Source organism: Eretmochelys imbricata, chromosome 19, assembly GCF_965152235.1.
Source record: "Eretmochelys imbricata isolate rEreImb1 chromosome 19, rEreImb1.hap1, whole genome shotgun sequence".
NCBI classification, from domain to species: Eukaryota; Metazoa; Chordata; order Testudines; family Cheloniidae; genus Eretmochelys; species Eretmochelys imbricata.
This window is the reverse complement of record NC_135590.1, coordinates 6,778,517-6,796,724: the sequence shown is the minus strand read 5'-3', so window position 1 is coordinate 6,796,724 and position 18,208 is coordinate 6,778,517. Positions and strand designations below refer to the sequence as shown.

Here is an 18,208-nt window from a genome sequence, read left to right as displayed (position 1 = left end):
ATCGGCTTGTCTCTCTATGATCAGTGGGGTGGACGCGGCTCAAGAGGAATGAGCTCTAACACAATTGCTCTGGCCCCTGTGGCCAAGAATGTGATGGTATATCGCAATGGGGACTCCTTCTTCCGTGGAAGGAAGTTTGTGGTGAACCAGCGCCAGTTCCTGACCTTTGAAGCATTTCTGAATGAGGTGACCAGCACCATTCATGCCTCTGTAGCTGTGAGGAACATCTACACCCCCAGGCAGGGCCACCGGGTCACTGAGCTAGAGGAGCTGCAGAATGGATGCCCGTATGTGGCAGCTGGCTTTGAGCGGTTCAAAAAGTTAGAGTGAGTAGATCAAACTGTTCAGTCTCGGGACTTGATAAGTGACCTTAGATACCTATCCCCGTGTGGCTACTGGGGAAGGAAGAGGTAACTGTGCAGCTGAAAACAGACAGCACTTCTGCGTGTGTTATGTTCTGTCGAGAGTTTAAGAGGCAGAGTGTGGAAAGAAATTGGAGACTGAGCGGGTAATGGGGGGTGCATGAGAAATTCATGCAGTGTGTTTGGTTTGTCATAAATATGGCTGACAGCGCTGAGCTTAGAGTCTCACCTTGTTTTGATTGACAGAGCCAGCTCATTCCTGCTCTCGTGCATGCCTCATTCATCATGCATAAGAACCAGTCTTTATCGAAGGAAAATCTTAGTGTAGCCGGTTGTGTGGCACAAAAGAATATAACAACTTGTCAGTAATCTTGGTTTTCACTTCCCATCAGATTATCTACACTTAAAATTAATAGTTGGGGAAGTTAAAGGGACTTTAAATAAGTTTAATATTCGGGATTTTAAAGGGCATGCAACAATCAGCTGTGTGTTAGCCTGAAACTGGGAACGAAGAGATCTGTCCTTTTAATTGCTTCACTCAGGAATCAGCTGTGAATATTCCTAGATGTGCTGGATGAGACTGGAAATGTAAATCAAGGTGATCTTTCACATTATAAGAATAAGAAAATATCTGCAGAAAAATGTATGTTCTGGCAGGATGTTGGTATGTGCTGTGCAGCATTATGTTGCATTACACACAGCTCTGTGTCTTAAGGAGCTCAGTGGGAGTTAGCTGGGGCTATCTGCTGTGGGCTTCCATCACAAGTGTCCGTCCCTAGAAATGTCAGCCACTGATGCATCATCTCCATTCTACCAGGTTTCTTATGTTCTGCATGGAGCAGGCATTTCCAAATGTGTATTTATTTTTCAAATGCAGCCTAAAATATAGTGGGCTGGATTCATTCCTGGCATAACTCCTTTGGAGTCAGTGAAGTTTCATGAGGGATGAACTGGACTGAGTAAGTAAATATTGTGGAAGAAACTGTCAACCTGTATTTATTGAGCAACACTGGCCAGTGCTTGGAGTCTTGGTCAATGTCTCGCTCAAGGGATAAAACATGTTGTTCACCAAAATGTGAAGTTGGCATATGTGGTATCTGGAACTCGGCCTGTTTGGCTGAGAATTGTTTCATTATAACAGTTGTTGGTTAGTCTAGCATTCTGGAGGGCAGATGGGGAGAGACAACCAGAAGAAATGATAATTTCCTGCTGATAAGCACTTGGGAAGCAGAGAGTTTTATATACAATGTGAATGGCTGCAGCGTGAATGTAGGCAACACTGGCATACAGATATTTGCAGAAGTCAAGAACTATCAGCTGAGAAGTGACCTAACCAGTTAACATTGGTCCAGTTCTTGCTGGTATTGACCTCTAAAGAAGTAAACACTAGACATAACCATCTTGTGATCGTAATCAGTTAAAAACCAGCTAGAATTTTGTTCTTGTAGCCTGATTAGTCCACAGTTTCACTTCTATTCATGCTGATGAGACTTAGAATAAGGTATTAAGTTTAATACATACAAATTAAGTTCTCCCCAGGTTAGGATGCTGGGGGTTAGAAGAGGTGTGTATTGATAATTTTCTTGCCTGTGTTTTTACAGCTATTTAAACCCTGGAATGAAGCAGCTCAGTGGGAGCAGGAAAAAAAATGGCATGCAGGTGAGTCCGTGTGGGAGACAGGTGGTTGCCTTGTTCAAACAGCGAGCAGAATGTAAGGCTTGGTCAGGGATTAGGACACCACCTGCTACTAGCAGAGGACGGGAGAATTTTGTCAGGGGAATTACTTTCTACAAGGCTCGTTGCATGTGTTTCTCTTCCTCTAACCACTCCCTAAATGAGGGCCTGGTGGTGAAGGATGTGGGGGGAGGAGGGCAGTGTGAGATCTACCTGGGTATGTGACATTTTTCCCACCATGACTAATGCTGTAGAGAAAGCAGTATGGGGTGCTCTCCTGCCAATCTCTTCAAAATATCCACAGCTCATAAATAAGCTTGTCAGAACCAGCAGCTGGCTGCGCCCCGACCCCACCCCCATTTAAACATCAATGGAACTGAGAATGTCAATCCTAAACCGAGCAGGGGAGGCAGTTGTGCACAATGCACAGGAGTCAGGAAGAAGTGGGTGTGGGTGACAGGAATAAATGTGGGTGCCTAAGAATGAAGGCCCTGAAAGCGCTTTGGGAGTCAATGGGACATCCCCTGGGTGACTGCCAGCAGATCTGAGCCCTTTGTTTACATTCCATCACCATCATTGACACTTAGACCTATACACAGACGTAACCCTGGCAACCCTATGCACCTAGCCTTGCCAACCCATTTGCTGAGTGCGTGTGAGTGAGTGATTGAAGAGGCTCTCCAGGACTTGCCTGCCAACAAGCCCCACCTAGCAGCAATGAGACCATACAGCAAGTTAGGAAGTCCAACCTGGCAGGCAGCTCCTAAGCTCTGCGTTTGAGTGACATTTGTGTGCGCTGAATCTGGCCTGTAGATCCGTCCTGTTGCTCCCCAGAAGCTGAACATGGCAGCGCGATGGCAGAAGAATGTCCACCTGCCCTGCATTATACAGTGAGTGCCTTTTGACTTTTCTCTAAAGATTCCCTTCGGGAGCAGGAGATCTGGGGAGGCTGGAGGCAGAGTCCCAGAGCTCAGGAATTGGGGAAAACTGACTTTGGAGGGGTATATTCCTGCCCTGGTCCCTCCCAGAGCTAGTTGCTATTTCTACCTATGCCTCCTTCATTGAGATCAAGTTCCTCCCTATCAGGACTAAGTCATTCTTTAGAAGTAAGGGACCCCTCCTCTTCAATGACCAGCCCTCTGTAGCTGGATATATTCTGGGCCCTGCTCCTCTAGCCCTGGGTTAAATGAATCTTGCAGCCTTATGTGTGGAATAGTTTTCTATGAGCACAATCGTTTCATCTTCTGAAACAGAATAAGCACGGAAAGCCCCATTAGTACCAGAATTTCCTGGGCTTTTAACTGATTGGATCAGATACCAATTTAGTGTAAATTCAGTGTAACCACATTGGCTTCAACTGGGTTAACTCTGGATTTACAACAGTGTAAACTGAGAGCACAGTTTGGTCCAATATATGAAGCACAGGCTGTGCATATGGATTATTACAGGCTGACACCTCACTGTTAAATTCTTCTAAATCCAGCGTGCTGTGCCTTGGGATGATCTGTCTTGATGGGGAGGAAATTTGTGACACGCTAACTGGAGATCACACTATCTGTATGTCTGACCTCGAGAGTCTGGCATTATAGGCTATCTCCAGTCCATTCAACAAGTTCCTGCTGAGATCATAGTCTTTTCCTCATCTTTGAGGCTCTTTGCAACTCTGCCACTCTACTTATCCACTCTTATCTCTTCTGCTTCTTCTGCCAACAGTGCCAGCCTTTTTTATTGCTCCCCCCACAACCATCTCTGTGCTTCCTCTCATGCTGCCCCTTGAGCTTGGCATGCTCTCCCCAAGCTGATCCATAAAGCCACCACTCTCCAATCCCTCCTCAAGGCCCACTTCTTCCATGGTGTCTCCAATTAAATGCCCAGCTGACAATGGACAGGAGGGGGGGCTGTTGGCTATAGTTGATATATATCTTTTAAAAGAAAATTTTAACATGTGCCTGGGTAAACATTGTCCGCATTTTGATGGCCTCCCTTTCCTCCGCCCTTCATATATTGTCTGTTCCTAGGGGTAAAGGCGAGATAAGTACATTTGTTGTTTTCCTCTATCATTGCCTTGTTCACTCTGCTCCTACATTGTATTCTGTTCCTGCCTCTTCATCTGTTGTTGTTTTAGATGATAAACTCTTTGGTGAAGGAACCGTCTCATATGTTTGTACAACACCTAGATCCAATCCTGGTTGGGACCCTTTGGCTCAACCACTGTGTACCCAATAATAAAGAGCTGGTTAATTGTGTGGCTATTGGAGAGCTACTGGCTTGGAAAGTTCTAGAGGAGTTGGCTATTTGTTCATGGGGGTTGGGCGTACAGATACAGGGGGCTGGAAACACAGGTTCATCACATATATTTTCTTGGCCCTTTTATTGAAGTGTTTTCCGGAATGGGGATTTGCTGAGCCCCCCTTTCCGACTGCTGCTCTCCAAGAGCACCCTGCAGGAGTGGGATGCCATCCTGGGCCTGCTGACTGAGAGAGCCAACCTGCACAGTGGAGCTGTTCGAAAGTGGGTATCCGTAAGAGGCACTACTGGCTTTTCCTTACCTCATGTCCATCTGGTCTATACTGTGTCCCCTTACACTGTTTAGTGGTTAGCACAGGAGGACCGGGAGTCAGGACACCTGGGTTCTAATCCTGTTTCTGCTACTGATGTGCTGTTTGGCCCTGGTACTCAAGTTTTACATTCTGTAAAATGGGGATAATACTTACCTCTTGGGGGCTTGGTGAGAGTTAATGTTCATTATGCTCAGGTGAAAAGAACTATAAGCAAATCATTATCCTCATATTATGCCTTATGTGTATGGGGGGGAGGGGAATCTTACTGAACAAATACAGTTTGAACAGTAAATAACTTAGCTGAAACACACTGGGCCACATTCACAGTGGTGTAATAACTCCACTGACTTCAGCAGACCTCCACCAACCATGAGATTGGCCCATACTCTGGCCTGTGTTCTATGTTCTGATCACAAGGTGTACTTCCACCCAAGCAGGATCATTTGCTGCTGCTCCCTCACCCGCCCCACTCCCATGCTTTTTTAAACCCCTTGCTATCTTCTCCCATAGGCTCTGCCGGCTGGATGGAGTCCCAGTCTCCAGTGGCAAGGAGTTGGTGAACGGTGAATACTATGTGGCGATAGGGGTGGAGAAGTACAAAAATCTGCCCTACTTTGAGCTGCTGGTGCCTGAGAATTCTAAGCACCGGACATTACGGTAGGTAGGCAGGTACCTGTGGCCTAGAGATTGTGCGTTATGCTGGTCCTAAACTTAAAAATAATCTTCATATTTATGCATGGGAGTGAGGAGAGGGGAAATAAGGGAACAAATGACTAGTTCTTCCTGTAACTTAATAATCACTCAAGCCCCAGTTTTCAAAACTCTGACTTTTTGGGTGCCCAGTTTGAGACCTGTAGGGGCCTGATTTTCAGAGCTGCTGAGCCACCTGTAACTCCAAAGCCTTAGGTGTCTCAAATTGGGCACCTAAAACTGGAAATGCTCAAAATCTGTGGCCGCCTTCTATGGCTGGAACTAACCCAAAATCACTTCAAAAAGAAATGCCGCAATGTTGAGCCGACGTTCAGCGATGCTCTCCTGGTGTGATTGGAACCTGGGAGCCCTTCCCCCCATCCCCTGGCAAAAGTGTGTGTTGTCTGAATCTTGGAAACAACTTTAACAGCTTTTATTGAGTTTGCATATCAAATTTCCCAACTTGAAATGGGAAATGTGAACACTTAAATCAATTTCCTTATTATTAGGATTCTGTTGTGAGAGTGTCTGAGGCCTTGGATTAAAATAATCTGAATTACGATAGAAGTCAGGGTACAAGTATGATACGAGTACAAAATTTTGGGGGTTTTTTTATGCATTTTAGTGTCAGGGGCTGTTTTTAACATGTACAAACCACCCTATGAAATCCCCGTGCCCAGCACCAGAAAAAGATTGGTTGGCTCAGTTTCCCAGTAGTCCTGTAGCAAGGGCCAAAAAGCCGTTGTCAGTTGAGAATAGCAGCAGATTTTGCTGGTCTGGGATTGGCAGTGGGATAGAGCCTTCCACCTCTAGGATGGTGCTTCAAATCTGGCCTAGGTCAGCAGTGACTAAGAGCTTTTTTCTTTTAATCACCTGCTGGCTGTTTAGTGGCCCGTGTGAAATGAGTGGTGGGTGTTGATTCAGTTTAGAGTCAAACAGCTCTTCACAAGCATCATGAATTCTCCTTCCTGCGGGTCGTCTCAGCAGAGCAGTCCAGTCATGGAGTCAGTGCCCTGCTCAGATTAGGGCTGAGCACACTGGTGGGGGAGCCTGCACTGATGCTACCTGTGGTCTGCCTGCTCTGAGAATAGAGACCTCCAGGGCTGTCAATCCAGCACCTTTCACCAGCGCTGCACTTGCTTGTGAATGTGGAAAAGGAAAAAAATGCCAGGGTGAATATTTGTGCATGCACATCCCATGGACGCACACCCTGTCGCTGAATATGTTGGATCTCAACATGCTGCGATTCGGTTTTCTGTGTTTCAGGAACCATCCAAATAACAGACGCAGGATCCACAATCACGGGGTAGGTAGCTCAGCCTGCGTGGGCTGCTACATTTACGCTACAGACCAGCTGTCAAGCTGGTTTAGACATAAATCTGTACATAGTGGACACATGTAAATGGATGCAACAGAAAAGCTTCCCCCAACACTGATTCTGATACAATATCCTCTGGATATGAGCAATGGGTCTTGGCTGGAAATGCCCATCTTTGCTTCATTTCTCTCTGTTTTAAGCAATAGCGGCGTTCTCCTCAGCTGCCCTATGAAGGCACTCTACTTGTCCGCTCTTTATAGTATAATCGTAACTGGCTGAGCTTGTGAGGCCTTTACATCAACTCGATGGCATTTTTCTGTTTGGACATTCCAGCCTAATAATACCACTTATTTTAGCTCTGTCTCGATCTCCGCTGAGTTTAAAATGTTGACCATCCTGAACAGGGGAGAAAAGATGAAAGAGAAAGAGAGAGAATAAGAATGGCTGGGGGAATGGGTAGCCCTGGCACAGGGTAGAATGGGGTCACACACAGGGGGCAAGGGGAGATGAAGGGGTCTGATATGGGGGAGAAGTGGAGGGGGCTGCAGGGAGTCCCTGACATAGAGGAGAGTGGCACACGGGGAGAATGGAGGGATGCAAGGAGCACCTGGTGTGTGCAGTAAACGCAGCCTACAGAAGCAATGAAGCACGCAGCCCCCTAGTAAGATCATTAGTAGATCTTAGTGCTTTGCCATGGCGTATTATCTTCATCCAACAGAAGCTTCCAGAGCAGGCCTTAAACACCTCCTTCTTCCTTAATTTTGGGACCTTGATGTTGACTACTTCAGATCTTATTTTCGGATGATCCTGGTTGTGGTGTCCTTTTCTCTGGCATGCCCGTGACCAGCAGGAGACATTTGTGTAGCCAGTGACCATCTGGTTCTCCTTTCTGTTGTACAGTGCTCCATAGAGCTGGCTTGCAAATTTGGGCTTGTGCCCTTCTTTTTGTCACTTCATGATCAATAAAGGCAGCTGTTCTGAAAATCCATCTTGGAATGGACAGGAGAGAGTTCTTGTGTGAGTAGGAAGTGGTCATACAGGGATCTCAGCTACAGGAGCTGGGGTCAGCTTGTCACTCCACTGAAAACGAACTGTCCCAACAAGTCCTGGCTGCTATGCCCTTTTGGAGGAGTGTCTGTCTTGTTACATTTGTTGAAACATTTCCTGTTCTTGTTCTCAGTTTGGTAAAAGCTATGCCACTTCCCAGGATGGAGCTAGTGATTCTGCCCTCATTGATCCACCTCAGCAGGTAATGAATATAGCAAGCACTGGGTGTGACCCACTATAGTTAAACTGCATAGCAGTTTGCATTAAAACCTTGTTTTCAGGACTGGTATCATATTGGATCCTGCCAGTCAGCTTTGAGGTGTACTGGTGGGGCCATATTGGGCAGATGGCGTAGTGTCTCTATAACTAGTGCTGTAGAACTAGTCTCTCATTCTCACGAGCCCTAGGTTAAGAAACAAACTAAGGATGTTATTGTGAATGTTAATTTCAGCCAGACTATCGCAGGGTGCAGTCCACAGGAAATGAAGAGAAAGACAAGACCCCCGTTCCTTCTCCAGCAGTGCACAGACAAGCCGGGAAATATCCATGCAAAGAGGAAGAGTCTGTTTTCCATGCTAAGCCTGTCCGTGCAGGGCAAAACAGGAAGAATACCAGGAACATGCAACACTGGCCTGACCAAGGTAAAGAACATCACTATGGATGTTTAGGAATGACAGGGAATGGCTTTAATTTGATGCTAAGGGAGTAATCTGTCTAACTCGGAGGTGCTACAGGGAAACAGTGGCTAGTGTATCTCCTAAGTGCTGTTGTAATTCCATTCCTTCTTCTCCTCAACAAACACCCCATGAACGAGACTTTCTTGAGACATGAGTCGTTGTGAAGCTGAGATACTGAACTCTGTCTGGAGTTGCCTTGAGTTGCACCCCCGCGGTATCTGCTGGTGCAATAGCTAAAGAGCATAAAAGGTGAAAAGCAAATGTGTCTGAACGCCTACCAGCAAGCCAGGGAAGGAACTGTGGTGGATGTGGAGCTGCTCTGCAATAACTTACGAATCCTTTATGTTGACCTGGTTATTTGGATGTTTACTGTATGACTATATTGGTTAAGTTTAATAGGGGGCTGCAAGGAAAACAAGCAGGAAGGAAACACAGTGGTTCAAGATAAGACCCCCCCCCCCCATCCCCTTAGTAAATACCTAAGGTTTGTTAAGAGATAATGCCAGGATGGGGAAAAGGCTGTGAATTAGAGATCAAAAGCACTATAGAAGTTTAAAAAGGAACTCTTTCTCTCTCGGGAGGGGGAGGAGTTGTTGGGGAGCTGTTTGGGGAAACCAGATTGACATAGGCTCCTCTGGGGTGTCAGGAGTACCTCAGTTACCGTCCAGGGATGGTAAGTGTGTAGGTAAGATAGACTGATGTCTGAAAATCATTTTTCTCTAAGTGCTTTGTTCCTACTGTTAAACAATACTTTGGTTTAAGAAGGCTGTATGATCACTGTATTCACCACTGGTCACAGATTCCCAAAAGGAAGAACGGCAGGTACCAAACCCAGTTGGACCTGCTGGGTAAGTATGGTTAGTGCTTAGACCTGATCTAAGAGTGGGAAAAATGCATGATTCCACCCCAGAGAGACGAAGGCATGAGGTCTAACAGGGTGCGGGGGGAAGTCTGGGAGACCTAGAAAGGGGACAGAGGTGCAGCTCACCCTGTAACTGTGTCAGGAACATTTTTTTAAATGAGATTTATGAACCGACCCAATGTTTTCTTAATCTGATTTGCTATATAAAATCAAACTCTAAACATGGTTAACAGCTTATTAATGCTATTTCCTCAGTGCTAGCAACATGGCAGGCAGTGATGAAAGACCCCCAGAAACACTAGAATGGACCTAGCCATTCCTATAGCTTAAGCTGCACTAAGACACAGCTAGTGTCTGTGATACCCTCTTAAGATCTTTCTTCTCCTCACAGAAGAGGGAAGTGTCTATAAAGTGAAAGACCCGAGGAAGGAGATGCGAGGTGCCCAGGAAGTTGTGGAGGACGAATACACAAAGATGGAGCTACCTGTTGATCAGGTATGAGGTATAACTTTCTCTGGTAAATTACTAAAAGGCTTTTTCTCTCCTGCATTACTGTCTGGGAGCTCAGGCTGCTACTGTGAGATCGGATGAGGATACAAATTTTGTATCTGCGCAGGGCTCTAAATATAGGATCTCAAAGGGAGGGAATCCGCTGTCTGCAGCTCATAGCCTATGAGGCTGCTTCCCCACCTTTCAGATCCTATATCCACCCCCCCACCCGGCCATATACAGAGAGTTGATTCTTGTGGATATGAATCAGATGTGGATCCACACTTTTGCATTTGCACAGGACTCTAGAGATGGCCTTTCTACAGAGCTGTAAGAGTCATACAGTTCTCCAACAGAGCAGAGACTTAAAGATAAAATTGGTTGCCCCTGATTTTTGTCATTTTCTCTCTTCTCCAGAGAGCTGCCGAGACTGTGGAAGAAGTTATACCAAAAAGCAAAATGACTCCTCACAGCAAGGTACTGCTAAACAGTCCAGTATACTTGTAAAGTGTGTGTGTGTGTGTAAGACAGAGAGTGTGAAAGTAAGCAAGTTAAGATTAGATACCTAAGATGCAACTGGTTTTAATTTAACAGGAGGGTAACTCAGTACAAATTCTTAAACTGACACACATTTGCTATCCCCTAATTGTGACTTATAAAGCAACTGATACAATAAACTCTTAAAACCAAAATAACTGCACACAGTATCAGGGGAATGCTATGCCACTTACTGTGTGCTATTGTCTCACCTTGTGTAACTGTAGTTGTGGTTACAAACCTTCACTGTAAAAACCTCTTTATCAGAGGCTTAGATTTTGAATGTGTAAAAGATTGACAGCTGAATCTTGGCGTCCTCCAAGGGTGGCGGAAGTTTGGCCTCTGCAGCTGAATGTCTCAGCCTGCAGCTGCCCTAATCTTTAATACTATAATGCAGCCTGTTAAGACTACTGGGGTCCTGATGGTGCAGTGCATGCTGGGACCAAGTTTCTGCAGGTTGCACTTCTATTAAATATGGAGGCAGGAGTATTTTATTTCATATAAATTAGGCACTGCAAGTGGTGCTTTTAGACATGCAAAGTATGGATGCTTGTGGCACACACACAATCAGCTGCTCAACACATTTGTAACATCTCTTCAGTCACTTAGCAGCAATAGTCTGAAACTTTTTTCTTTTGCAATGAATAAAATCCCAGTTTTGTGGAGTTTTTATAAAGGTGCCTGCTCTTTGGGGGGAGTAATTTTTCTTATACTAGTTTTCATAAGAATTTCTAGAGTTAATGCATTTTGTCCCATTGCATATGTTATGGGACTGCTCCTGTTCCTTTTTAAGATCAAGGGTAAAATTCAGACTTAAATCGGAGCCGTTCCTAGCTAACATCAGAATAAGCTAATGAAGCACTTTGGCCTCTGGGGTGAATTTGGATCCTTGTATTCTGTGTTTACTTCACAGGCTGGGGCAGCGTTTCTTTGTCTGCAAAGAGTACCCTGCTGCCTCCTGCAAATGCTGATGTTATTGTAGTTGGCCTTTCATCCACAGACCTCAAAGTGCTATACAAACACTTATTTGAGCCTCATAGCCTTCCTGTGCTGTAGGCAAGAATCCCTAAGCCTATTTTAAAGGTGTTTAGACTGAAGCACGCAGAAGTCTGCGGTCATATAGCAAGTCCATGGCATAGCTGGGAACAGTACCCAGAAATTCTTAATGCCAGACCCTGACTGTAACCACTATACAACACCACGTTAGTTACATTAAAAGTCACTTGTATTGTTTTGTCTTTAAATGGGGAAAGGTTGGGAGCACTGACAGATGGCGGAAGGCCTTGACAATGCGAAATTACGGCAGTGACTCGGAGGAGGAAGAGAACTGAAAGAGCCATTTCTCCGACCGTGTGAAGCTCCAAAGAGTTAATGAAGTGACTGTGATGAAATGGAGATCAAGTTAGCTTTACTCTCTGTGCTGTGGTGGATAACAACATAAGCACCTTGATCAAATCCAAGGATTTTAAAAAATGCTTGTTTTAAACAATAAGAATGCCTTCATTTCCTGGGCTTTGTAAAGCAGGCTTCAGCTGAACAATGAGTCAGACACATTCATAATATATTTTTAAAAATATAAATTTTAATATAAACACTTTTCTTCCTTGCTTGGGGAGGAAGATGGGAAATGCCTGGGCCTACGTTTTTTAATTTCCACAGTCAAGGAGCTGGTTTGTATCTGAAATGGGGGGGAAGGAATTAATTTTTACTGTACAGAATAACTTTTACTCGCCCATGAAAGGGGAGTCCTTCCAAACACCTCTGCAGCGGAGAGACTAGCTGGGTTCTCAGTTAAGTTGTAAGTCTCAATCCGGGAGGGATGTTGGCTCAGAGCATTTGGTAATAATTTATTATCCAGTAAGTGCTGAACAAGACAAGTTAAGGATAGTCCCAGCTCTAAAGAGCTTACAGTCTAAGAGGCACACACGGAAGAAAAGACATTCTGGAAAAACTGAGGAGGGGATGAGTATGAACCTATCTAGTTTGTTCAGCCTTTGGGTTCTAGAAATACGGTGATGTAGCAATTAGAGTACAGTGCGGAGTCTGAGTGCAGTAGCTACCTCCGGAAGTAAGCTTGGTGAACCATTTTCTGCTGTCCCGTGTCAAATATTCCCCTGATGGATATAAAGGGTTTGGTTTTTTTTCAGATTTTAAAATGTACTATCTAGTGATGAGATGACGCTTCAACTCTGCAACCCAGTTGTTTACATTTTTTTTTTTTTTTTTACAGAGTAAACTCTGGTTCCAAATCCCTCACTGTGTGGGTGGGAATGTCAACATGTCCATCACGGGGATGTACAATAAATGGAGATTACACCATGGACTCCAGCAGTGTGGAACTTTGGGAGACTTAGAAGGGAGGTTGGAGGAAGATCGGGACACTAATTTTTTGCATAGGATTCTGCACGTAAATTAAGTATTGGGGGCTCAAACCCCAAATATTCAAGGCTTAGTGCCCCCAAAAGAACAAGACCTCAACCTTGAAAAGGCAAAGAGACAACTGTTTTCACAAATCTTCTTCTTTAGGTATCAAAATTCACCCTTCCACGTTGCCTTGGTTCTAGACCACACCACTGGCAGCTGATCTGGGTCCAGAGAGGCAGGGGTACCTATCCCAAACAATGGCATTACCTTCTGCGCATTCTTTCTTCTTCCACTGTCACGATCGCTCACTCGTTCACAGAACCAGCTATACATAGACCAACTCCCAAGATAGTAAGCAGCATTCCTACCACTGCTCCTAAGGACATACAAAAATGGGAGGAATCATGAACACTCACCACTAATCAGTTAGGCCTTGTCCTCCGTTCACATGCTACAGTGATGATGTGGTTTGACTAGCTAGATAGAGAAGATCAGAAACATGCTAGTTCTGGATGAATTTCAGTAGCGTTGTTAATAGCAGGTTCTAGACACTCTTCCTCACAACGGTGCAGAAGTTTGTTTTTTTTTAATCTGTTAACTATATTATAAAACTACGGACAGCATAGCGTGTGTGTATAGGAGGCTGGAGCACAGTTCTTAGGAAAAAAGTCCTTGTTTGCTCTAGTCAGGGAAACCTTGTTAACGCTGTGCTAACAATAGCTGTGTTTAAAGACAAATGTAGCTATTAGTATAGGCCTATGGAGCTGGACCTCATCCCAGTCAGTTACAAACAACCTCAAATTTGCAGACATTTAATGAAGTTATCTAGTGTCACACACTGGACTGAGGGAGGGGATGAGGAAGAAGAATCTTCATTGGTAATTTAGGTTTTTATAGAACATCTTTCTTGGCCCAGAGGGGTGTTCACCAGTTCTGTTCTGCTCACATGTCTTTATTTTGTAAAGGCCTGAACCTGAGGTACGGTTACCCTTAACTCCCATTGACTTGAACTGTACAGGACGCCTCTAAATCTACAAATTTCACCCTCTCTCAGCGATAATCCTAGAAAGCTGAATAAGCTGCTATTGGAACAAAATGTCATCACACTTTCAATTTGCTTGGTTTCTTCCCTCCCCTAAAGCACGCACAGGATAACATTCTTACCGTCTGGAGCTTACCCCCAGTGTAGCTCCTTAATGTAAAAATATTAAGTTACTACTAGCAGAGTAGAGTTGTCTAAAACCTAGTTTCAAATCCCTCAGTGAGACAACAGCAACTGATGATCACACACAGACTAGTGTTATCTTATATCCATCCATGAGAAGGTAGGATTAACCAGATCATCACTCTGTACATATCTAGGGGAGGGGTCCTCAATAAATCCATCCCCAATTATGATAAGAACTATTTAATTAACCATACATCTTGCCCCTAGCATTACATGATCTAGCGATCACACCAAACAATGGTAATCTAGATGTTCAAGGTATGGTGCTGAATGCCAAGCTGTGTGCAGAGCACATATATAAAAGCACTGCACTGAAGTATGACTTACTTTTACCACCAATGTCTTCCCCAAGAGTCTTCCCAGTTACTACTGTGACTATCAAAGCTAGAGAGTTACAGAGAGGCACCGCCAGGGACAGGTCTGAAATTGAACAGGGAATGTTGACATGATCAGTTAACCACAGTTTAAAAACTAAATCTTGTAAAAATCACTTTCTCATCACCAATGCAAAACTGCTGCTATCCTGTTATATGTAGGCTTGGAAAGCTTAGATTTTTGTTGGTAAACATTGGTTTCACCTTACACACAAACCAATGAAAAAATATTTACAGATAGGCAAAGTGAGAAAAATGCTGCTTGAGAACTTACTGTATTTTAAGGAAATTTACTTTATATATTTTAACATGTGATGTGACAATTTGTTTTAATGATTATAAATATTTAATTTTTTTGCATCTCAAAGGCTGTCATTAAATAATTGCCTGTCACATCCCCCATAATTTTCTGCAATTGTGAAAATTTAAATTGATAAAAATACAAAAAATGTTTAATAATAAATGTCAATGTTATGTCAAAATTAAAAAATAATACATTCTGCCAAGCCTAGATATGTGTAATTGATTTCTTGGCTGGGCCACAGAACTTCTCAAGGATGAAATTGTCTATCCAGCCCCAGCTATCCCACTACACTGAAACATAATGGGAAGGACTAACCTGTGGATGCCAATGTGAGGTAGTAGATTATTGATCCACACTGGTTAAACAGAAATGGCACCATGTACTACAAGGAAAACATAACATATTCAGTCACTGCACATGAAATGACCATATACACAGCATGAATGTTATATGAGGAAGTGAAGCTAGTTGTTAGAGTGGGGAATTAGGAACCAGGACTCATTTGTCCTATTCCTCACTCTAGAAGGAAGTGTGGTCTAGCAGTTAAATCACAGGGCTCTGTTTATGGTTGTGCCACTGACTCCTCGTGTGAATTTGGGTCAGTCTCATAACTTCTCAGTTTCCTAGTCAGTAAAAGAGAGAGAACACTTATTTCACAGGAATGATATGAGGCTTAATTAACTAATGCGTGTAAAGTGCTTTGAAACCCTCATGGGAAAAGTGGTATCATATGCAAGCTAAATGGAATATCACAAAGGATAAAAATTAAATTTCCAATAAAAACCATCAAGCCCAGAGCAGATATAATTAAATGGTCAAGAAAATTAATGTTAAAGCCAGATTAAGCCACAGACATTCAAAACAATCTCCATCCAGGAGGCCCCCTTGGCACTATCTGAAATGGTTTGGAGGGGGTTCTAATACCTTATAATTGAGGCACAGGAATTTCATCTCTGCAAGCAGCTGCAGCACCCGGTTCCTTTGCTTCACCTTCTCCAGTCCCTCCGTCCCCGTCTTCAAAAATGGGTTTGTCCCTCCCCACAGAATAGCCACTAGGACCAGTGCAGACACTTCCCCTACAACACAATCACAAACCACCACAGTTCAGGGATTATTTGTGTCCTGTAATATGAGTTTCTCACTTTAGTTCTTACATTATCCCAACTCCGTGGCTGCATGTAGTGCAGGGTGGAACTTGCCATTTGCTCTGCGACTAAACTTGTGCTCTGAACATCAGTCCTGCGTCTGCCACTGTGACCATCACAAATTCCTTCACTTTCCCCCTCTCTCCTGTGTTAAAAGCCCAATTGTGGAAAGCACCCAGAACTCCCATTCTACCCTCTCTCTCATCCTTACTGCTCTCCCTAACTCAATGCACTCCCACCTGTTTGGAAGTCTCTCACTCCATGTGAGTCAAACTATCAAATCCTTCTTTAAACCTCGTTTCTTCCATAAAGCCTCCTATGGAATGATCTTACCAACCAACTCTCACAAAAGAACTATAGTCTAAACTAAACTAAAGAACTAAAGTCCCCAGCATAGTATTTGTCTGAGGTCAACTATAAGCTCCTAGGCGTAGGGGTCTTTTCTTACGATGTCTTCTGTAATGTAGCAAGTACATTTAGTGCATCTGTGTCATTAACATAGTGTTATTTACTAAATAACAATCAACCTTAATGTTGTGACCGGTTTCAGAGTAACAGCCGTGTTAGCCTGTATTCGCAAAAAGAAAAGGAGTACTTGTGGCACCTTAGAGACTAACCAATTTATTTGAGCATGAGCTTTCGTGAGCTACAGCTCACTTCATCGGATGCATATCGTGGAAACTGCAGCAGACTTTATATATACACAGAGAATATGAAACAATACCTCCTCCCACCCCACTCATCGGATGCATACTGTGGAAACTGCAGCAGACTTTATATATACACAGAGAATATGAAACAATACCTCCTCCCACCCCAGCTCCCCTACAATAAATGCGACCCAATCATCACATCTGCAAGCACTAAAGAATGAGAGATGTTGAAAAGCTCTGCGCTTTTATGGTGCATTATGTATTTTAGAATAGTGCAAAACACTGAACAGTCCTGTTTGAATGCTGCTGACGGTGCAGTATTTTGCAATAAACATTACTATGTGATGTTCACGCAGGTTTATTACACATTTATTTGTGCTTCAGTTCTTTTTCTGTCCAGTTACTATTGCAGATTATTCCAGTCCATGAAAGTAGGTTAAATAAACTATCAGTGAGAAAGTTGGGCTCTACATTACTTTAGAGGTCTTGTTAGCAGTGTGTTGTGGCCCAGTCAGTGCTGGCTTGAGATGTGTTGGCACCAAACACAAATCAGTTTACATTTGTGGCACTCCCCCCATGCCACCAGCCTGGAACCATGCGGCATTTGTGCAACCTGCAGTGTGTGCTAAGCAAAAGGAGTTGAGCAGCTTTAAAAAACCTGGCTACATCCTGATGCCCTTTAAAGGTGATGTCCTGGGAAGCAGTTGGCACCCGCTCAACGAACAACTGGGCATGTTTGCGTATACAACAGAGGTGGGCAAACTACGGCCCGTGGGACTGTCCTACCCAGCCCCTGAGCTCCTGGGAGGTTTCAGAGTAGCAGCCGTGTTAGTCTGTATTTGCAAAAAGAAAAGGAGTATTTGTGGCACCTTAGAGACTAACCAATTTATTTGAGCATCAGCTCAAATACAGAGGCTAGCCCCTGGCACGGGCCGCGCTCTGGGCGGCGGGGCTGCGTACTCATGCAGGGCAGCGCGTGTGGCTCTGGCCGGGAGGTGTGACTGCCAGACATGCTGCTCTGAGTGGCATGGTAAGGGGCCCGGGGGGTTGGATAAGGGGCAGGGAGTCCCGGGGGGCAGTCTAGGGATAGGGAGCAGGGAGCGGTTGGATAGGGCAGAGGTTCTGGGTGTGTGTGTGTGTGTATCAGGGGATGGGGAACAGGGAGGGTTGGATAGGCGTGGGAGTCCCGGGGGGGGGGGGGGGGGGACTGTCAGGGGGCGGGGGTGTAAATGGGGTCAGGGCAGTCAGGGGACAAGGAGTGTGTGGGTGGGGGGGGGTGTTGGATGGGTCAGGGGTTCTGAGGGGGGCGGGAAGTGGGAGGGGGCACAAAGGGGGCGGGGGCCAGGCTGTTTGGGGAGGCAGAGCCTTCCCTAGCCGGCCCTCCATTCAGTTCTGAAACCCCGAATGTGGCCCTCGGGCCAAAAAGTTTGCCCGCCCCGGTCTACAGGGTCAGTGAAGCCACTGTCTTGGGCCCTTCGGTGGCCCCATTACAGACGGGAAGGCTTGTCAGTCCCCCGTGGTGCAGGGGGAACTGCCTGCTCTTCCCTTCCTCCGTGGAGGCCCCCCCCACCCTTGGGGACCCCCCCGACCATCCTCTTCCCCTGCACCCCTAACACTGAGGACCCCCTGAACCGCACCTTCCCCAGTGGGGAGCCCCTTCGCCTGGGCCCCACACCACGGGGCCCTTCTCGCCCAGGAAGCCCCCCCCGGGGGACCCTCTCCCTTCTCCCTGCACAAGAAGCCCCTGTGCCCCGCCCCGCCCTGGGGGGCCCTTCCCCTCGGGCCCCGCCCCTCCCTCTGGACCACCCTGGGGGGACCCCTCCCCGGGCCGAGCCCTGTCGTGGGGGGTTGGGGGGGGAGGTGGCCCCCGGAAGCAGGAAACTCACCCGCAGAGGCCATGGCAGCTCCCGTTCACTTCCGGCC

The 18,208-nt window shown here is 45.4% G+C and overlaps 2 protein-coding genes across 5 annotated transcripts in view; one reads left to right on the top strand and one right to left on the bottom strand.

Annotated features, from left to right (window-relative positions):
* The window catches only part of DCDC2B (doublecortin domain containing 2B), an 18,594-nt gene extending 3,900 nt beyond the window's left edge, over positions 1-14,694 (top strand). Inside the window, exons 1-11 of one of the 2 annotated variants that reach the window (XM_077837900.1) lie at positions 49-326; positions 1,964-2,021; positions 2,850-2,926; positions 4,416-4,547; positions 5,108-5,254; positions 6,554-6,593; positions 7,786-7,854; positions 8,104-8,293; positions 9,583-9,686; positions 10,098-10,157; positions 11,471-11,699. In XM_077837900.1, coding sequence (XP_077694026.1) covers positions 49-326; positions 1,964-2,021; positions 2,850-2,926; positions 4,416-4,547; positions 5,108-5,254; positions 6,554-6,593; positions 7,786-7,854; positions 8,104-8,293; positions 9,583-9,686; positions 10,098-10,157; positions 11,471-11,548 — 1,233 coding nt within the window. In that variant the 3' untranslated portion in view covers positions 11,549-11,699. Of the gene's footprint in view, positions 1-48; positions 327-1,963; positions 2,022-2,849; positions 2,927-4,415; positions 4,548-5,107; positions 5,255-6,553; positions 6,594-7,785; positions 7,855-8,103; positions 8,294-9,582; positions 9,687-10,097; positions 10,158-11,470; positions 11,700-12,447 lie in introns of those variants that run through there. The other variant, XM_077837899.1, reaches the window with a different exon arrangement.
* The window catches only part of TMEM234 (transmembrane protein 234), a 26,158-nt gene extending 7,950 nt beyond the window's left edge, over positions 1-18,208 (bottom strand). Inside the window, exons 1-5 of one of the 3 annotated variants that reach the window (XM_077837904.1) lie at positions 18,172-18,208; positions 15,412-15,563; positions 14,803-14,869; positions 14,137-14,229; positions 12,849-12,957 (exon numbers count right to left, since the gene is read on the bottom strand). In XM_077837904.1, coding sequence (XP_077694030.1) covers positions 12,887-12,957; positions 14,137-14,229; positions 14,803-14,869; positions 15,412-15,563; positions 18,172-18,184 — 396 coding nt within the window. In that variant the 5' untranslated portion in view covers positions 18,185-18,208 and the 3' untranslated portion in view covers positions 12,849-12,886. Of the gene's footprint in view, positions 1-12,348; positions 12,958-14,062; positions 14,230-14,802; positions 14,870-15,411; positions 15,564-18,171 lie in introns of those variants that run through there. The other 2 variants (XM_077837903.1, XM_077837902.1) reach the window with 2 other exon arrangements.